The 19,774-nt window shown below is 44.4% G+C and overlaps 1 protein-coding gene and 1 long non-coding RNA gene across 7 annotated transcripts in view; one reads left to right on the top strand and one right to left on the bottom strand.

Moving 5' to 3' along the window:
- LOC118371890 (uncharacterized) overlaps window positions 1–4,605 on the bottom strand; it is a 6,196-nt gene extending 1,591 nt beyond the window's left edge. For all 5 annotated transcript variants that reach the window (XR_008136561.1, XR_008136563.1, XR_008136564.1 and 2 more), the window contains exons 1-5: window positions 4,346–4,605; window positions 4,101–4,257; window positions 3,779–3,903; window positions 3,646–3,693; window positions 3,143–3,216 (exon numbers count right to left, since the gene is read on the bottom strand). This is a non-coding gene — a long non-coding RNA (uncharacterized LOC118371890). The remainder of the gene's footprint in view (window positions 1–3,142; window positions 3,217–3,645; window positions 3,694–3,778; window positions 3,904–4,100; window positions 4,258–4,345) is intronic.
- A 3,413-nt stretch (window positions 4,606–8,018) lies between these two features.
- LOC118371891 (ankyrin repeat and fibronectin type-III domain-containing protein 1-like) lies at window positions 8,019–19,532 on the top strand. 2 transcript variants are annotated; one of them, XM_052518874.1, is made up of 18 exons: window positions 8,019–8,207; window positions 10,656–11,022; window positions 11,433–11,688; window positions 11,938–12,138; window positions 12,281–12,394; window positions 12,495–12,592; window positions 12,768–12,858; window positions 13,051–13,158; window positions 13,388–13,487; window positions 13,743–13,872; window positions 13,985–14,104; window positions 14,319–14,540; window positions 14,644–14,810; window positions 15,057–15,222; window positions 15,434–15,596; window positions 16,996–17,162; window positions 17,268–17,466; window positions 17,634–19,532. In XM_052518874.1, exons 2-18 carry the CDS (start codon window positions 10,663–10,665, stop codon window positions 18,398–18,400), a joined length of 3,429 nt encoding a protein of 1,142 aa, XP_052374834.1. In that variant the 5' UTR covers window positions 8,019–8,207; window positions 10,656–10,662; the 3' UTR covers window positions 18,401–19,532. The 2 variants fall into 2 exon arrangements, with proteins under 2 accessions (XP_052374834.1, XP_052374835.1); XM_052518875.1 differs by having other exon boundaries at window positions 8,019–10,180.
- Window positions 19,533–19,774: the final 242 nt, after the last annotated feature.

Below are 19,774 nucleotides of genomic sequence, written 5' to 3'. Positions count from 1 at the left end.
AGGGCCTCAGTGCCTGTGTATCAGCTGGGAGGCGTGAGCTCGCTGACAGGCAGGCACCGTCAATAGCGACAGTCCACATGGACTCATGACACCGCGCTGCTTAGACAAAATAGTGAAACACTGACAATGTCCACACACACACGCACGCACGCACGCACGCACGCACGCACGCACGCACGCACGCACGCACGCACGCACGCACACACACACACACACACACACACACACACACACACACACACACACACACACACACACACACACACACACACACACACACACACACACACACACACACACACACACACACACACACACACAAAACTATTACGGAGCGGCTGCTGTTCCAGATTTTCTGGAACCCGAAAGTTCCATGGCTAAATATAAAAGAGATTTCTGCTCATTTGTAGGATTGTTTTATTTGATGTAGCTCCTGCACACTCTGCTACCTACGTAGCTGTTGCTCAGTGCTTCGCACACTGCCGCTCCCCCCTTCTTGATTGGCTGCTGCTCAGTGCTCCGCTGCCGCTTCCCCCGCCCCCATGGTCTCCGATGAACGTTGTACACAGAAGACATGGTCGACATGTTACAACTATTGCATTCCATACCCCAGTAGGTTATTAAGCATAAGCGCAATTTCATTGTATTTTTTCAGGGTGGGAATTAGGCTACATACAGCTATTTACATGTTGCACAAAGAATACATGATCAACATGTTTGTACAAACACCACGTTTGTACAAACATGTTGATCATGTATTCTTTGTGCAACATGTAAATAGCTGTTGTCACAGTATTGCAAACATAAGCATCCGAGGCACTGGGCGATGAAAATGGGAGAGTTCATTTTCAGACTCTGGTTACCGGTCGGGATATGAGCTCGGCTGTCTAGATCGTTCGGGTGCCCAGACGTGGAACAGCTGTAGGTAGCTTACTCATGCGGTAGGATACTAACATGATCACTGAGAGACTAAATAGCAGTTATAGGGCCTTGTGTGTAGTTAAAAAGCTAATTGTTTTTTGCCCCAATTCAAAACTCAAGTGGGGAGTTATACATGCAGCTATATAGGCAGCATATCAAATACAAGCAAGACACAGACACGCAGTCCAATTAATGTTCCATTTTCATCATTATTGCAAACATTGGCTATAGCAGGAGGCAGACAGCAGGAGGCAGACAGAAGGAGGAAGACAGCAGGAGGCAGACAGCAGGAGGCAGACAGCAGGAGGAAGAGCAGGAGGCAGACAGGCAGTCAATGTAGTAGTGTTCTTTTCAGCAACTCTGGCTGGTGGCTTTGATATGGCAGAAACTAAGTGGCAACACCCACGACTGCATGGCCAGGCACGACTACAACACCATCATTAAGTTTGCAGACGACACAACAGTAATAGGCCTGAACACAGACAAAGACGAGACAGCCTATAGGGAGGAGGTCAGAGACCTGGCCAGGTGGTGCCAGAATAACAACCTATCCCTCAACGTAACCAAGACTAAGGAGATGATTGTGGACTACAGGAAAAGGAGGACCTATTGTTCACCTAATACCTTTTTTTGCACTATTGGTTAGAGACTGTAAGTAAGCATTTCACTGTAAGGTCTACCTACACCTGTTGTATTCGGCGCACGTGACAAATACACTTTGATTTGATTTGAACTATAAAGATGAGCCTACATCACACAAAACACAGATTGCTCCAATGTAATGTGTGGGGACTGCGTCCTGCTAGTGCAACTGCGTGGTTTTTATTTCAGCTATTCAAGAATATGAGGCAGCGACATCGGCTACATCTGGTTTCATAGGGTGAGTACAGAGAGAAACGTGAAGGGAGGTGGAGTGTGAGCAGCAGCTATGTAGAAAACATGTGTGTGTAAAATAACATCCTGAGCTTTGATTAAGAGGTTTCCAGAGGGTCGGTGCAGGCCGGTGCACCGGTCGGTGCAGGCCGGTGCACCGGCTGGTGCAGGCCGGTGCAGGGGGCAAAAACACAGTATTCGTAGCCACGGCCAAACTATAAAACCAGTACACGCAAATTTACAATAACACACAGCTCACCACCAAACAGGCTAAAACCTCTCAATAATATGCCAGCCCCACCTGACCTAAGTTAAGATACAAATGACTAATGGACCATGTACCTGGTCATCACACAGGTAATGGTGGTAAAAGAAACAAGGCAGAGAACGCATTGAGGGTGAACGAAGGTAGACACACAATAGGTAGCACAAAGGAGATGGAGATTATTTTCATGAGAGCTTAGTGAGAGATGGTGGAGGTACACTGTCTCACTATGGCTGGAGGCCAGGCTCTGTGGCAGGGAAGGAACAACATCTACCAGCTTCCCCAAGAAGGTGAAGGTGGGCAGGAAACCCCTCACACTGGACTGGTCACACAGCTGGACGTGGGACAGAGAGGAGGCTCGACAATCATTTTCACACACTTTTGTGTATAAATTCATACCAACCAAATCAATCTATTCCTAAAGTACAGTATGACTTCATTCCTGTCCGTCTGTCAATGACAGCTAGTCCACAACCCTTCCATTCCCTCCAGTAACAAAGGTGCACCAACTTCTTTATTCCATCGTTTGAATCTAATCAAGTTTCTTCCTGGTAGTGTGACAGGACTTGTACACACCTCAGCACGCTGTTATCATCCCCAGTCAACCCTACAGTCAGCCCTACCACCTGCTGCTTACACTAGAGTTTCTACTGTTTCCCAAGGTGACACAACAACACAGACTACAGAGCCAACATTTCAACTGTTTACCAAACAAGCTGGCTTTACCCAACTGATGTTGGATTGTGTGTGTGTGTGTGTGTGTGTGTGTGTGTGTGTGTGTGTGTGTGTGTGTGTGTGTGTGTGTGTGTGTGTGTGTGTGTGTGTGTGTGTGTGTGTGTGTGTGTGTGTCATCTGCTGGTGTAAAGGAGTGTTGGACTGAGAGAAACATGTTAATATTAACAGACAAAGCCAATAAAGTGATGACCAAAACAGTGGAAAATCCAAGTCTATCAACAAGCTTAGTGTACAACCGATGGGTAGGCATGAGATTATATCTGCCATTTATTCCTGTCTCTTTATTTCTGATTCTGAGTGAATTTGGAACAGAGGCAGTGATAGACCTGTATGTGTGATATTACTCACTTGTGTGTCTATCTCATCCAGGATGTAGCACACATACTGTTCACTCTGTAACTCCAAGAGCAGCTGTACCAGCACTGAACCAAGACAGAGAGAGAGAGAGAGAGAGAGAGAGAGAGAGAGAGAGAGAGAGAGAGAGAGAGAGAGAGAGAGAGAGAGAGAGAGAGACTTATCATAGCATTATTCATGGTGCTCAATTGACACGGTTTTGAAAACAAATTGTGGCACAGTGCACACAGTGATTTTGTTAGCGCTCCAACACAGTGGTCCTGTGCGGTTCCATAACCAGCAACACTCTAATGAACAATTCTGCTGAGGCACTCAACAACCCATATCTCTCTTCAACCCAGACTATGAGAGCCAATGAACCTGGTCATGCTATAGAATGTGGTGACATGAGGTACAAGTTGAGACAATAGTACAAAGATATTATGAATTAGTCAGTAAAGAGTGAGCATTCTCAAACCGCCGTGTGTATAATCAGGCCATTTAAGCTCTCCTCTTACCCTGTATGGCCTCCAGAGTGGCTGAGTCCTCTACTGTGTGAAGCATCCCTGTACGGAAAACAGAGTCAAATAAAGTCAGAGATAAAGCAAGGCTTTGTTTGATTGTGTGTGTGCGTGTGCCTATCTTTCTTACCCAGTAAAGATGCTGTGAAATGCAGACAGACCCTGTGGTCCTGCAGTAAGCAGCTCCTTCAGAGCCCCAGGACAGCTCTTCAGGACCCCACTGATCCCTGACAGCGCCACAGACTTTCTCACAGACTATTGAAGGACAAGAGATGTCATTATAATAATAATACATTTTCTTTGCGCCTTTCAAGATACCCTGGACACTCACATGATGGAACCACACGGGTAGCCAAGTGCCTATAAGGGTTGATGGCAGCTCATGTTAGCTGTTGTAGCAGAAATACCAATATGTGGTTAATTTTTAAAACATCTATATTTAGATATCATACCGCAACGTTGTTGCTTTCCATCATCTCAATGACACAAGCGACGCAGATCAACAAGCCGCCCTGGTCCGGGTGACCCATGCGAACACTGAACAGACAATTTCGGATCGTGCCTGAAGTGAATCTTTTCATAAATCACGTCCACGCTCGTCATTTCACCCTGAAAATCAATGCAGACCAGAATGGTCTGTTTTATTGTGTAACTGATCATATTTCAATGTATCTAAAGTAAATGTATTGTAACCTACCTTCTTGCCTTTCCTATCGCGGTTGCTCGCTAACTTTAGCTTAGCTAGCTAGCTGACTGTCACCAGAGATAATTTGCTAGTTTTATTCAAACTGCCAGATAATGGGTCAAAATGAATAGGTTAACGTGGTCTTAAATAACTAACTGCCGCTAAATAATGTTATTACAAACAATGCGATCAAGTCTAGCCAAGTAGCTAGAGAAGTCAGAGATTGAACCTTCTCTAAAGAAAGTCATGTAGCTAACGTTAACTAGCTACTGATGTTCGCGGCAAAACTGTGACAGCAAGGCTCATTTCGGTCTCAACCAATGAAATCACTTCATTATATCTAACTCTAACCAGTAAGTAAGTGTCTTATGCCCTTGGTATATAGCCAACAGAAGCGCTGCATTCGATGGCCAGCCTGGTTTGAGGCGGGGGATAAATCTGCATATGCCACAGAAAATAGTATCTTTATTTCAAGCCGAATTTGAACCTGCGATCAAAAACAAGTGCACTGCCTGTGGCAATCTTGAGGCCAGGAATGAAATACGTTTTTGGCCAACACAAGCCCACTGCACTGCTGGTGGCCTGTTATAATGGCAGGCTCAGCCGCACGTAACTCCCTGGACCAGAGCGAGTTAGTGATCTGACTCATGTCAAGGTGATGGAAGGGTGGGGGGGAAGAGGGGGGTTGGACCTACAACAAAATCATAATCTCTCGTTTGCTTTGATCTGAGTGCTCTGATCTGCACAGGCCAAGGTCTTGGAAGCTGGGTTCTGCATTTCTTCAGATGTTCATATCATCATTCATCTTCATACACAAGGGCCGTGCGCTGTTGCTCTGAATCATGTCACAGTGTGTGTCTCAGTCTGTGTGATGCTCAGCTTCCTGTCGAAATGACAAACAAGACTGACGTTGCTTAGAGACACCATAGGTCTGTGACCACCAGCCCAAAAAGACTGAATGATTACAGTTTTTTCCAACTGCTTACACACAAAATATTTTCTTGTCACACGATTTTTGAAACCTCTCACTCAAAGTGCAAAACTACACACCAAATATCCAAAACCATAAGCTATTTCTCAGCCTTTGACTCAGTTGTCAATTGCATAAAACACTTTTTTCAAAACACTACACACAATTCTCTACTTAAAACACAAAAATCTAACAGGAAGTGACTTGCTTTCCTTTTCCAAACACAACCAATCAAAATGCTACACTTATTCACTAGGTCACACACACACTCCTCACATGTGCAAACACTAATAGCTTAACTGATCACTAACCAATCACTGCTTTACTGTAGTATAGGCCTATAAATAGGTCAAAGGTCAGATTACCTGTTTTGAACAATGGATGCCAACAATGGACAGAGAGCAAGAGGAGTAGGAGGGAGAGGAAGAGGAAGAAGAGGACGAGGGCAAAGAAGAGAAGGAAGGAGAGCCATCTCTGATGAGATTAGGGCAACACTAGTTGATCATGTGATCAACCCCGGTTTGACCATGAGAGAGGCTGGACTGAGAGTCCAACCCAACTTGAGTCGATTTACAGTGGCGTCCATAATTCAAACCTTCAGAAATGAGAACAGGTATGCAACTATCTAATGACTATTTTAGCATTACAGTAATGTACTGTAAAATACGTATGACTGCATAGTATTGCATAAACATTTGTAACTCCAAGCCATCCATTTACTGCACTGCATTGAATGAATGAGGTTGGTTATCATGCTGTACTACATTTTTTTGTACATTGTTTACAGTTCCTATGCTGAACACATACTGTGTTTGAATTCTATACAGAGTGGAAAGGCAAAGACGAGGACTCTTGTTTACAGATGTACAAGAGACTGCAATTATAAATATGGTTTTGGCCAACAATGCAATTAGGATTCGAGAGATAAGAGAGCATATCTTGAATAATGACACCATATTTAACAACATCAATGCTGTAAGCCTGTCGACCATACAACACATCCTCCAACAGCACCGAGTGACGATGAAACAACTTTACAAGGTGCCATTTGAGAGAAACTCTGACAGTCAACAATATGCGACATGACTTTGTAGAGGTATGTATGCAACACTACTTCCAGTACTTCAGACATACCATATTTACTCATCTGTATGTCATTTAGTCTGTTACAGAGAGTATTGGAGCTGGATGCCCATGTAATTCGCCATGAATTTATTTATGTGGATGAGGTTGGCTTCAACCTCACCAAAACCAGGCGCCGTGGAAGAAATGTAATAGGACAGAGGGCAATTACCAATGTCCCTGGACAGCGTGGGGGTAATGTAACTATGTGGGCTGCCATCACTCAAAACGGGGTCCTCCATCACAATGCCACACTGGGTCCGTACAACACCGGCCATATGCTCACTTTTCTGGATGCAATTTACACAATGGTTGTCCCTGATCCAGATCAGGAGCCTGCTAGATTTGTGGTTTTATGGGACAATATTAGTTTTCACCGGGCTGTTCTGGTCCAAAACTGGTTTGCCACCCATCCACAATTTGTAGTTTTGTATCTACCCCCATATTCACCTTTTCTAAATCCCATAGAGGAATTATTCTCAGCCTGGCGCTGGAAAGTGTATGATCGCCAACCCTATGCCCGCATGCCACTTCTCCAGGCAATGGAGGACTCATGTGGGGACATAGAGGTTGCCTCTGTGCAAGGTTGGATACGCCATGCTAGGAGATACTTCCCTTCGATGTTTGGCAAGAGAAAACGTATCTTGTGATGTGGACGAAGTATTGTGGCCAGACTCAGGCCGGAGAAGAGGCCGGAGAAGAGGCCGGAGAAGAGGTGAAGCACTAGTTTAGCACTGGTGACTAACCCCCCCTCCCCCCCCCCTCCCCCGGGACCCCACACACACAATTGTGTTCTTTACTGTATTCTAAAGAATATACTTTTGGTTTACATATGTTTATGGTTTTGTTGTATGCTACTGTATACAACAGTAATGTTTGGCCTAATAAATATTTTCTGTTTCTACATTGCATTGGTGTTTACAGTGTACTTGTTACCCCTCTCAGCAGATTACTTTCACTGTAGAACATTGTATTGAAATGTAGATATAAGCCTATGAAAGACCAAAGAGCTTTAGATTTAGAACAACAGTGTTTACATGGTATATCCAAAAATCTACTATTATGAAAGCAGTGTTTGCCATTTGATGCAAATGCTTCACTCTGACATGTGTTTATGGCATTTATGGCATTTATGGCATTTTGAATGCAGTGTTACATTTTGAAGGAGATGTGGGGCATTTTGCATTTTGTGTGTGCAGTTTTGGGAATTGTGTGTAGAGTTTTGAAAAAAAGGAGAGTTTTGAAAACTTGTGTAAGCAGTTGGAAAAAACTGTAATGTGGAGGCAAAAATAAGAATTCAGAATGTAATGCATGGATAGTTCTGTAGAACAGGTGCACAATAACATTTTATCATTGAATTAGCTACTTATTTCACATTGTGTAATAGGCTTACATTTGCCAATTAGGTTATTGATGCAAAGTGACTGAAGAATCTATTAACATTAGCCTATTGATTTGGAGCCACTACTTTATCTACCATATTCCATCTAGCTGTATAATCATGTGAATTCTGAATTGGTCCGTGAATGTAAGCCTCAGCATGTGTGAAAGAGAGAGATGGGAGGGGCGCGAGGTACCAGATTGTATGTTGAGCGTCCGGAGCAGGTTCGCTTGACGGTGAGAAGGGAAAATTCATGAAAGTGGATTAACCGGATTGAGAGGGATGAGTGAATTCCGATTGCTATCTTCATTTTAGGATTCATTTCTTTACTTTTAATTGACGCTTTCGTGGTGATTGTGGTGTATGTGACAAGGGGAAGCAGGGGCTTACATCTACGGAAGGTATTGTTTTGTATACTTTTAATCTAACATATTTACCTGCCTAATAATTCATAATACAACACAAAACCAGGTTATTACAGGAGCCATAGGATTCGATTAGATTATTGCAATAGGGTATAAAATGTTCTTTATTTTTAAACTCATTTTTAATTTGACACTGTTTGTAAATTCGTTTGTATTCTATGTGCATGCTGAATATGATGTTGTGCATTCTATTCTAGTTGGATCATTTTCTAAACTTTCATTAACTCAAACAATGTGCATTTATTACATTGGCATAACTGTTGCATTTGCGGTTTGGCTGCTGTCAGATGCTTGTGTAATGTTTCAGGGGTGTTTCATTCATTATCTGTATGTATACAGAATCTTCCAACGTTTCCTTATTTGGTTCACGCAATTATTGCGTTTCTTTCGAGTAACAGCATCACTTCCTGATGCCAGGTATGAGTCATAGGATATTTCTGTATTGACTTACTGTGAAACATTGCTTTGTCTGTTATCAAGCAAATGCTTAGGCCTACAAAAAAGCCACAACAGAATGGAATACATTTATAATAATTACATAATCTGCATACAAATATGTTAATGCTATTTAATTGGAGCATCAATATCAACTCAAATTACTGAATGTCAATTGTTGTTTCCATGAAGTCTTTTTGTCCAGTGATTGGCATCTGTTGGCACCTCCATACAGCATAGACAATAATCTCTTCACTAAACCAGTTTCACAGATACAGATCGACACTTTCCATAAGAGATGAAATGCACAATGAACAAACAATAGAACTGAATCTACCAATAACAGTGAGGTCTCACCCTTATCTTTTCCCTATGCGTGAACAGGCAGTGCAGGTGGTAAGAGGAGTGAGGGATTGTTATGTCACAAGTGGGCATATAAAAGGTACAGAATGCCAGCTGGGGACACCAGGCGCCTTCGTGGCCACAGGAAAGTGCCACAGTACCAGTACAAGCTTAGGGAGTTTTCCTTTTCTCTAGGAGACACAACGTAGTTTTTTTATTTTAATTTTATTTTAATTTTACCTTTATTTAACCAGGTAGGCTAGTTGAGAACAAGTTCTCATTTACAACTGCGACCTGGCCAAGATAAAGCATAGCAGTGTGAACAGACAACACAGAGTTACACATGGAGTAAACCATTAACAAGTCAATAACACAATAGGAAGAAAAAAAGGGGAGTCTATATACATTGTGTGCAAAAGGCATGAGGAGGTAGGCGAATAATTACAATTTTGCAGATTAACACTGGAGTGATAAATGATCAGATGGTCATGTACAGGTAGAGATATTGGTGTGCAAAAGAGCAGAAAAGTAAATAAATAAAAACAGTATGGGGATGAGGTAGGTAAAAATGGGTGGGCTATTTGCCGATAGACTATGTACAGCTGCAGTGATCGGTTTGCTGCTCAGATAGCAGATGTTTGAAGTTGGTGAGGGAGATAAAAGTCTCCAACTCCGGTGAGTGTTTGGGACGCGGTGATTCAGACGGTTAGCAGGCCTGTGCTAACAAGCTAACAGTTAGTAGGCCAATCAGAACATGGTCATACAGACATGAAGATTGAATGTGGCTTTCATTTCCATTAGAATGATGGTTGAGGGGAAATGGGTGAGGGAAAAGGAGTGATGACAGAGAGATGGAGTCATGGCATCTCTTGCCAGGGATGTATTTTGTGTCTGAATAACACTATGATGTAGATGGAAGTAAGTGGAAAGCTGAGGAGTTGAAAAAGGGCAGAAGAGAGAGAGAGAGGATGGAAGAGAGTGTAGTGACTGAGGAGAGAAAATAAAAGTGAAAGAGAGCATTTTGTTCAAAGCAACAAAAAGGTCTCGGGGGGCTTTCGGAAGGAAAGTGTGCAGCTGGATTATGAAGACAGTGAACTGTTCAGGACACAATGCTGCTGGTTTTTCCTGTCTGAAAAGAGGTGAAGAGGAATAGACAATTATCCATCACTAATGTAAGACACGATAAAGGCAAATGAGAGGGCAGATAAATGGTTCTATACGTATGACATGTCTGATCTCAGGAGCACTCAGTGTAATAGCGTTTACCGTGCACTCTGTAGACTTCCTTTCCTCAGTTCATTAGATTGATGGTGAGATTGCTTTGTGCAGAGACTCCATTGAGTAGGAAGAAAAGCCATAAGGCATTAGACTAGAAAGTGGGAACAAAGGAGAGAAGAGTGAGATATTCTAACTTCTGTGAGGCATTTTCCATCTGCTCTGCTCAGGCACTGTAACTTTGATCCACTTATCCACCCACACGCAGTGCTGCTCAACTCAACCCAGGCTCCCATAAGTAGTGATACATTTCTGCAACCTTTTACCAGCTGGTAAGATGACAGTAAGACTGACTTTGTTCTGTTTTTTGTTTTTTGTTTAAATCTATTTTTCCCTCCCTCATCTTATTCCTACTGTATCACTCCATTCTAGTCCTCTAATGCACCTCTTCCTGTTTCACACCCCCTTCATCCTCCCTTCTTCCCCCTCTCCCTCCCCGTGTACCGTTCCTCTCTTGACGCTGTCTCTCTGTGACCTCTCCATCATCCATCCACCTACTTCTCTTTTGTTCCAACCCTGTAACTCCCGTATCCCGCTGTGCACACTCTCTACCAATTGTGTGTGTGCCATCTATTGTATGTCTGTGTCGGTGAGAAACCCGCCACAGCGGCGGCGCTCTCTGGGTCCCGTTTTGCCTAAACGCATCTACAGAAACCTGTCGGTCAGGCTGAGGGGCGGAGAGTCCTCTTTTTCCGGAGAGGCAGACATGCCGAAACATCCATGCAAGGCCACTCACACAGTAAGACATCTTAGTGGTTCTTCTGTGGCTCAGTTGGTAGAGCATGGCGCTTGTAACGCCAGGGTAGTGGGTTCGATTCCCGGGACCACCCATACGTAGAATGTATGCACACATGACTGTAAGTCGCTTTGGATAAAAGCGTCAGCTAAATGGCATGTATTATTATTATTATTATATTATATTATATTATTATTATATATTATCCTGAGAGAAAGTGCATTTTGGATCCATTTAGGGTGTTTTATCTTTGAGAATTGTCTTATATTGTTGTTCCATACTATCATCTAAAGTAACATTTTCTTCCTGCATTTTTCTGCCCTGCCCATGACGATGTACCCTCTTACCCTGTATCCCTCCATGTGTCTGTTTCTCATTTCTCACTCAATCCCCCTCTCCTTCCCTTGTGTTAGTATCAGAACCTGTGGGAGGCGGTGGAGAAGGAGGACACCCTGGCGGTGCAGAGCCTGCTATGCAGGGACAGAGTGTGTGGCGGAGGAGGAGGACGGGATAAAGAGAAGAAAGAGAAGGACTGGGAAAGAGAGAGGGAGAAAGGTGTAAACAGAGTGAGTGAGCAGGGCCTGGTACCTCTGGACGTGGCTGCTCTAACCCAGAACTCCCCTCTGCTGCACGTGTTGACAAAGGCAGGAGCCAGACACAACCCCGTCTGTGAGTCTTGCACAGTGACGTAGATTGAATCAGTGCAATCAAGAGATGGTCAAGTAACAGTTGTACACATTTCACACAAACAATGGATCATCCAGTACATTAAGACATTATTATTTTGGGGTAGTGACTACTAGTGAATGATGTTTAAATGGAATGTTTACAGATATAATTCCTGTCACCCTTTCACTCTATCTTGTTCCCACACTGTGTTAACAATGATATATCCCTCCCTCCCTCCCTTTCTCTCAGTGTGTCTTCCAGCAGAGTGGTTCTGCAAGCTGGATGCCCTGGTGAGGTTGGCCGACAGGCAGGTGGAGGACAGGAGGGAGGAGCTACTGGGTGGAGCAGGGGCGGGGCCACATGTGCAGGCCGACATACAGAGGCAGCTCCACCTCTGGAGTCTGCGGCAGCAGCTGTACTGCAGGATGAGGGAGAGCTTCCACCACACAGGTCAGAGGCTAGGGGTCAGGGGTGATGAAGGACAAGTATGATGCACTCAAGTCAGTCTCATTGATTCGTTTATGTTATGTACTTTTTACTCCAAGTCTGTGTTTACTGTCAGTGTGTCTCTCCATCTCTCTGTGTCCTCTAGACCTCCCTGGCCCACCCAGTAGTGTGTCACTGTTTGTGACCAGTGCCTCTTCCCTGTTTGTGTCCATTCGAGAGCCAAACGGTATCGCCACTGGATTGATCACCCGCTACAGAGGTGGGGTTCTACTACTCCATCTCTAATCACTATTGCAATTACCACTCAGTCCTCAATATCATAGATACATCCGTGTCTCTCTTCCTGTCACCTCCTACAGTGGAATGGAGCAACTCTGCCAACTTCAAGAGTATACTTGGCTCAGCCCAGGTGATCGACACTAAGACCCCCATCCACAGCATCACAGGACTCACGGCAGTAAGACACACACGACCCTGGTCACATCTCCTAAACCGGAACACCCTGAGGCTAGGAGGCACATAACCTCAACTCTCTGTTACCTGCAGAAATGAACAACTACGATGTAAAGTTATTTGCCCTGGTCTGCCTGTTCGTAGGGTTAAGTCATGATGATAATGTATTGGTCTCTTAGGGAATGCACTACTTTGTGAGAGTGACCGCCTACAATGTGAAGGGATGGGGCCCGGCTCAGAGCTCCAGCCCAGTCAGTGCTGCCCCCTCCAGTGAGTAAATGGAACTGCAGACAGCCAGACAAAAGAGCTTTCTGATATTCTCTATTATCATCAATGCTCTGTGTAGAAGTTGCCCATAATCACAGATCAAGAAGCAGCTCCCCAAATACCAACAGCTGACCTTGGATCATATGACTCCACAATGAATACCAGTGAACGCTGGTGGGCTGTGTCCCTCTGCAGGCTGGAGGGAGTGTATGGGAGTGAAAACTCCAAGCAGGAACAAGGAGGCTCTAGTCCGGAGACTGTTGGAGCAGACCAGAGAGCCACACTACAAGGGATACTGTATAGGTAGTGTACTTGAACCATAACATAGATACAACATCTCAGTTCTGCCTCTCATACAAGGGGAATGAATATACTATTCAAATTATTTGTGTCAGATAAACATCCTTGTACATTCAATACCTGTATAATACATGAGAATGTAAACAGTATCAGTCACTCAAAATAATACTCTGGCTCTTTCACATGGTCCTTCATGTCTGAATGTCTCATTCCTTTGTCCTGTGGCCCATAGAGACCTGCAAGCCCCAGAGCCCCAGTAAGCGCCTGTCTATGTCTCGCAGCCTGAAGCTGCTCTTCCAGTCTGCCACCAAGTTTGTCCGTCTCCTACAGAGGTGAGATAGCAATGCTCCTCACCCAACAGCTCTGTATCTCTGCCACTAACCTCACCCATGGTTACATTTGGAGAAAGATCCCACTCTGTCTCTGTTCCCTCAGTACATCCCCTCCTCTTCAAGCAAGAGTTTCAGTCCCTTTCCGCCCTCCCTTTATTGCACCTACCTCTCTATTCATTTATTTTCTGTCTTCCCTCATTAGGATGAAACTAATCTTATTCTCTCCTCTGTTCTTCCTCTTTGTCTCATTGTTAGGGGTGTATACCTGGCAACTGTGTTCTACAGAAAGGAAAAAATCCTGGTCACAGCAGATGACCAGCTCCCATTGGTGGAGATCCAGTGCTGCTCCACCTCCGTCTCTCAGGACTTCCTTTGGTTTGCCAAGGTTAGCTGTCAATCTAATTGAAGACATTGGTAGGTATACCTGTGTGAAATATATGTTCCAAAGTTACATTGTATATTTTCTATCTTTCTATCCCTCTCTCTCTTTCTTATAGTTGTCCTGTGCGTGGCAACAGGTGCCCTGGCTCCAGCAGGCCCTCTCCTCCGCTCTCTCTTCCTCTTCATCACTACTTCAGAACAGGCACAATATCTTGCAGGCTGTAGCACAACTACAGGTGAAAAAAAGGATATTGTACACTGATAGGTCACTGTACATTGCCTTCTCATCTATCAAGCACCTAGCAAAGATGAAGAGACAACATTTTCTTTGAGCTTTCTCTTCCAATGCCTGTTTCTTGTTGACTTTCCTTTTCACTCTTTATTTTCATTTTAATTTCAATTTCAATTTCATACTTTTCTCCCTCTCTCCTTCCCTGCCTCTCTCTGCAGTCCTCTCTGGGGACAGTAGACTTGGGGCAGGTGTACTATGAGCCTCTGAAGGACAGGCAGGGTAATGTCCTGCTGGTGACAGTGAAGGATTGTGCGGCCCACACAAAACCCCCGGACCTCCCTCTCCACTGGGTCCCCCTGGCCTGGCTGGAGAAGAACCGGAGCAGGACCCCTCTACTCCCAGAGCCTACTGCCATGGACACCCTCACAGAGCAGCTCAAGGTGATCCTTCCTGGCTGGGACACTGTGTGCTCGTGGTTATATACAGTAGTAAGTCTTCTTATTGTGCTAATACAACGATGCCTTTCTCTGTGTCCCTCACCAGGAGAAGCTGTCCTTCCACAGACGCAGTGTCCAGTGGGCCCAGCCGGGCCTGTACGTGGGCATCTTGAAGCTGTGCAGCACAGTGGAGCAGATCAGGGTGCTAGTGCCCCAGAGGCTGCCCAACCTGCTATGCCACGCCAGAGTGCGCCATATTCCCCATGTGTCCCGGTAACACAGATAACATACTACCACTGAGCTTACCACTGAGTTCAGTATGCACTGCCACGTACAGACAGACTTTTAAACTGTTCTGACCTGGTATAGCTGATGATGAAATAGTATACTGTATAATACTTAGAATGAATTGTGTCCTCAATGTTTGTCTAGTGTTTTTAAGGATGACTGACTGGTCAGATGAGATCATTGCTAATGATAGTTCCTTGTGATGTGTCTTGGGCTGCATTTTTGTTTTAGAGATGAATGGGCGTGGTTACAAAGCCACAACATGTTAACAGCCAATGAGGACACAGAGGGTGAGGATGAGACCTCGATGGACAGCTCTGGGCTGGGGGACTTTGTGAGGTCACTCAGGGCCGCTGTCACTCTCCTGTTGACAAAGCTCAACATCCCCCTCTACAGGGTAACCATGGTTTCACTTACTCTCCAACTCACATGCTTTTAGATCTCATTTGAATGTTATACTGTTTCATGTAATACACCTACCTCTCTTACCTCCTCTTGTCTTCTCTCTCTATTATTTTCTTTTTGCTATTTCTCTCTCTCGATATTCTTCACCTCTTGTCCTCATCCTCTGATCACCACTTCTTTCTCCCTGCTCTCCTCTCCTACAGGCGTATCAGTATGGTGTTTACACTCAGGAGCTGCTGCAGTTTGGGGATAAGATGTCCATGCTGCTCCTGCTGCCCCCTAGTGAAGACTTCAGTTCTAGCTACTGGCCCCTAGTGGGCACCAAGGAGACAGGCCTCACAATGCCACTGCAGATCTTTGAGCTGGGTATGTATTGGTGCCAGGGTTGGGTTTAAGTTTCAAGTATTTAGTGTCACACGCACAAGTACAGTAAAATGTCTTTCTTGTTTGCTCTTTCCCATCAATGCAGTAATCAATATTAGTAGTACTATACAAAATGTTATACCAAGTAAAGTAGAACAAAAATGCAGAAATAGAAATAAGAATAATACGAGAAAGTAAGTAAGCTAAATACAGGATCAGTTCCAGGGTCAGTGCCAATACCTTATTTACAATGTGCAGGGATACTGGAGTGGGAGGGTTAGATATGTATAGGGGTAAGGTGACTAGGCATCGGGACATATGATAAACAGAGTAGCAGCAGTGTATTTGATGATTGTTCGTGTGTGTGTGTGCGTGTGTGTGTGTGTGTGTGGAGTTAGTATGAATGTATGTGCATGTTATGTGTGTGTGTGCTTTCCTTGCGGAAGTAGAGAGAACAGTCTTTGGGGTGGCTGGAGTCTTTAACAATTTTCTGGGCCGTCCTTTCACACCGCCTGATATAGAGGTCCTGGGTGGCAGGGAGCTCAGCCCCAGTGATGTTCTGGGCTTTCCACACCACCCTTTGTAGTGCCATGTGGTCGACGTCGGTGCAGTTGCCATACCAAGCAGTGATGCAGCCAGTCGAGATGCTCTCAATGGTGCAGTTGTAGAACTTTTTGATGATTTCAACCTCCCGAGGGACAAGAGGCTCTGTCGTGCCTTCTTCACGACTGTTTGTGTGTGTGTGTGGACCATTTTAAGTCCTTAGTGATTTGGACACCGAGGAACTTAAAGATCCAGACCTGCTACACAGCCCTGTCTCGATGTCGATGAGTGTGTGCTCGCCCCCCGTTTCATGTAGTCCATGATTAGCTCCTTGGTCTCATTTTAAAATATATATATATATTTCACCTTTATTTAACCTGGTAGGCTAGTTGAGAACAAGTTCTCATTTACAACTGCGACCTGGCCAAGATAAAGCATAGCAGTGTGAACAGACAACAACACAGAGTTACACATGGAGTAAACAATAAACAAGTCAATAACACAGTAGAATTTTTTTTTAAAGAGTCTATATACATTGTGTGCAAAAGGCATGAGGAGGTAGGCAAATAATTACAATTTAACAGATTAACACTGGAGTGATAAATGATCAGATGGTCATGTGCTGGTAGAGATACTGGTGTGCAAAAGAGTATGGGGATGAGGTAGGTAAATTGGGTGGGCTATTTACCGATGGACTATGTACAGCTGCAGCGATCGGTTAGCTGCTAATTGACGTTGAGGGAAAGGTTCATGGACAACATAGAGAATATAAGACGTGTCATGGCATTTATGTTTTTGCTCAGAGTAAACTGTCAGTGGTGGTGAGCTTAAATTTTTGTCTAATCCTCCCGTCTCACAGTGCACTTCTGGACATACGAGCAAGACTTCCTGTCTCAGTACTGTCAGGTCTGGGTTCGGTTGGAGCTGGACACTCATCTGTCCCAGCAGGCTTTGAGAGAAGCTTTGGACACGAAGGAGGTGCAGGAGGCCAGAGACCGCCTTGGTCACATCACTCAGCTCTCACAGGTAGACTACCCATAGAGAGTAATGAAATAGATATCAAAGGAGGACAGTATGTGTGTATGAGAGGGAATGAGCCCCCTTGCCTCTCTGTCCCTTTGCCCTGTTTAGAGTCTTGAGGTGGTGTGGCGTGAGGCCCGGTGGATCATGGATGTCCTGCAGTGTGTCCGCTCTAAACAGTGGGTGGGGGCGGTGCCTCTGGGCCTGGTCATGGGAGGAGACCCACCTGCCCGCCCAGACGATGAGGAGGATGACAGGCCTACCACCAGAGTCTGGCCCCAGCGCATACTCCCTCAAAAGAAAATATCAGGTGACTTGTTAATGTAGTAGATATAGTAAATGTATTTATTCACTGTCTTTGATTAGAGCATTAGAAAGGAGGCAGGGTGAGAAGAAAATAATATTCAGTCACTTCTTTTGTCTGTTTGATGTAACTAACTCTCCTTTCTGTTGGCCCTCACCTCCCACTGCCTCTAGAGAGCATTACCTGTACTGTTACAGATGTTGGTGTCAGCAGTGGGATTTCTGAGCCAATATGTATCCCGGGGGTCCATGAAAAGGCTGTGGGTTTAATTGAGGGGGCTAGCAAAGGGGGGTACCCCGTGGACCTCAGTGCCCAACATCCTGTTGTGGTGTTCAACAGCCTGGATCAGTCAGGAGTTGGATTCGACATTGTGGCCCAATCAGAAGTGGTATATCATAACATTATGGCCCAAACAGAAGTGGCAGATCATGACATTGTGAACCTGCCAGCTGCCTACAGTGGAGAACTGGAGTATCCTCACAGTTTTGTCAGTGATGTGATCCCACCTCTACCAGAGCTGGACATCATCTTCCCCACACTGAGTCTGATAGATGAAGAGAGGGAGGAGGACCCTGTACCTGGGAGGATGGATATGCTTGACAGTTTAAGTCTTGGAGTCGGTGAAAGCGAGGCTTTCTTTGGACTAAACTCTGACTTGATGAGGGGACCTAAGGGTTGCTCTCTCTCTGATGTGCATCATGATACGAACTCACTGACAGCAGGCCTTAGTTTAGGAGACAGAACCTGTGCAGACACACTTTTCTCAGGTCATTTAGACGGGCTGGCCACATCTGCCCCTCTTCCCATTGTGAGGACCACACCTGCCCAGAGCTGGGATTTACCTACAGAGGACACTATGATACATGCTGGCAACAGGGGGGGCAGCATGCCAGCCAGGAGCCAGGTTGAGTGGGAGAACTCCTCTAACCAGGCATCCTGATGTATCCAGATATTATTAGAACTGAACATTACACCGAAATACATTGCACTTACTCATCGTGCCTCTCGAAGAATTTGACAACCAATTCTCAACTAATTCTTAATATCCTTTCAGTGCCTTTAAGAGAGTTTGGCAAACGGTGGGATATTCATGGTTGTTTCCTCATCCCATTATCTGACTCTCTGTAGTTGTTCCAGTGGTGATATAAAAGGCCTGTCTCCAAGAGGCCCGATAGACATGTTCTGTGCTTCTGTATGCGAGATGTCTCCCTGTTGCAACTTGTATTCAACTGAATTGATGTATGATTGTCTATATCCACAACTGCTATTCTCTTTTGTTCAATGTAAAATACTCTTTACCGTATTGTGCTCTATTAACCTGTTGCACTTTGGTCCTTATAATACACAACAAGCTAGTTGCAACGAACATTGTTGGAAGGATTGGACCAAGGTGCAGCGTGGAAGGCGTTCATCATGTTTATTAATGTGAACCAGCAACAAAACAATAAAGAGTAACAAAACGAATGTGCAGCTTTGGACTGCAAAAAGGCTACATTAAAAAAACAAGATCCCAAACACAACAGGTGGAAAAAAGGCTGCCTAAATATGATCCCCCAATCAGAGACAACGATAGACAGCTGCCTCTGATTGGGAACCATACTAGGCCAACCTAGAAACGAAAAACTAGATTGCCCACCCAAGTCACACCCTGACCTAACCAAATAGAGAAATAAAAGGATCTCTATGGTCAGGGCGTGACACTAGTCTACAGTAAAATCAGTTGAATGGTTTATCTTTATGAAATGACCAAATCAAATATTTTCTGCTGTATTTGTGTTGTTCCACATTTTATTTCTAAGACGAAAGTTAGTTATCTTTTTTTACATTTTCCTTTTCAGAAACGTGTGTGTATTTGAGAAGGTTACACAGGCCAACTGGGTATTAAGGTGAAGATATGTGCGAGGATATCAATTCAAAATGCCAATATTAAAGGTCCAATGCAGCCATTTTTATCTCAATTTCAAATCATTTCTTGGTAACAATTAAGTACCTTACTGTGATTTTTTTTTTCAATTAAAATAGTAAAAAAAATAACAAAAACGAAGGAGATTTTCTTAAGCAAGAATTTTGCTCGGACTGTCTGGGAGTGGTCTGAGTGGGAAGAGGAAAAAGGAAAATAAGATGTTATTGGCAGAGATGTTTGGAACTCTCTTTCTTATTGGTCTATTAACTAATTTACCACACAGTGATGTCAACATGGAAGACCAAAACTCCACCCCACCAAAACAGGCAGAAATTTCAGGCGATCTTTTCAAGCAGCTCATACACTAAAAGGGCATCATCATAATTTTCACAGTATTATTCCAATGTCACA

The sequence above is a fragment of the Oncorhynchus keta genome, chromosome 5, assembly GCF_023373465.1.
Source record: "Oncorhynchus keta strain PuntledgeMale-10-30-2019 chromosome 5, Oket_V2, whole genome shotgun sequence".
Lineage (NCBI taxonomy): Eukaryota > Metazoa > Chordata > Actinopteri > Salmoniformes > Salmonidae > Oncorhynchus > Oncorhynchus keta.
Note: the sequence above shows the minus strand (reverse complement) of the source record. Positions and strands in the feature narration are given on the sequence as shown.

What these genes read in the sequence shown, in the direction of transcription:
- LOC118371891 (XM_052518874.1), top strand. Translation starts at nt 10,663, where the DNA reads ATGCACCTCTTCCTGTTTCACACCCCCTTCATCCTCCCTTCTTCCCCC. An exon ending in CATGCAAGGCCACTCACACA is followed by an intron (nt 11,023 to 11,432) that starts GTAAGACATCTT and finishes CCCTTGTGTTAG; the next exon opens with TATCAGAACCTGTGGGAGGC. An exon ending in AGCCAGACACAACCCCGTCT is followed by an intron (nt 11,689 to 11,937) that starts GTGAGTCTTGCA and finishes CCTTTCTCTCAG; the next exon opens with TGTGTCTTCCAGCAGAGTGG.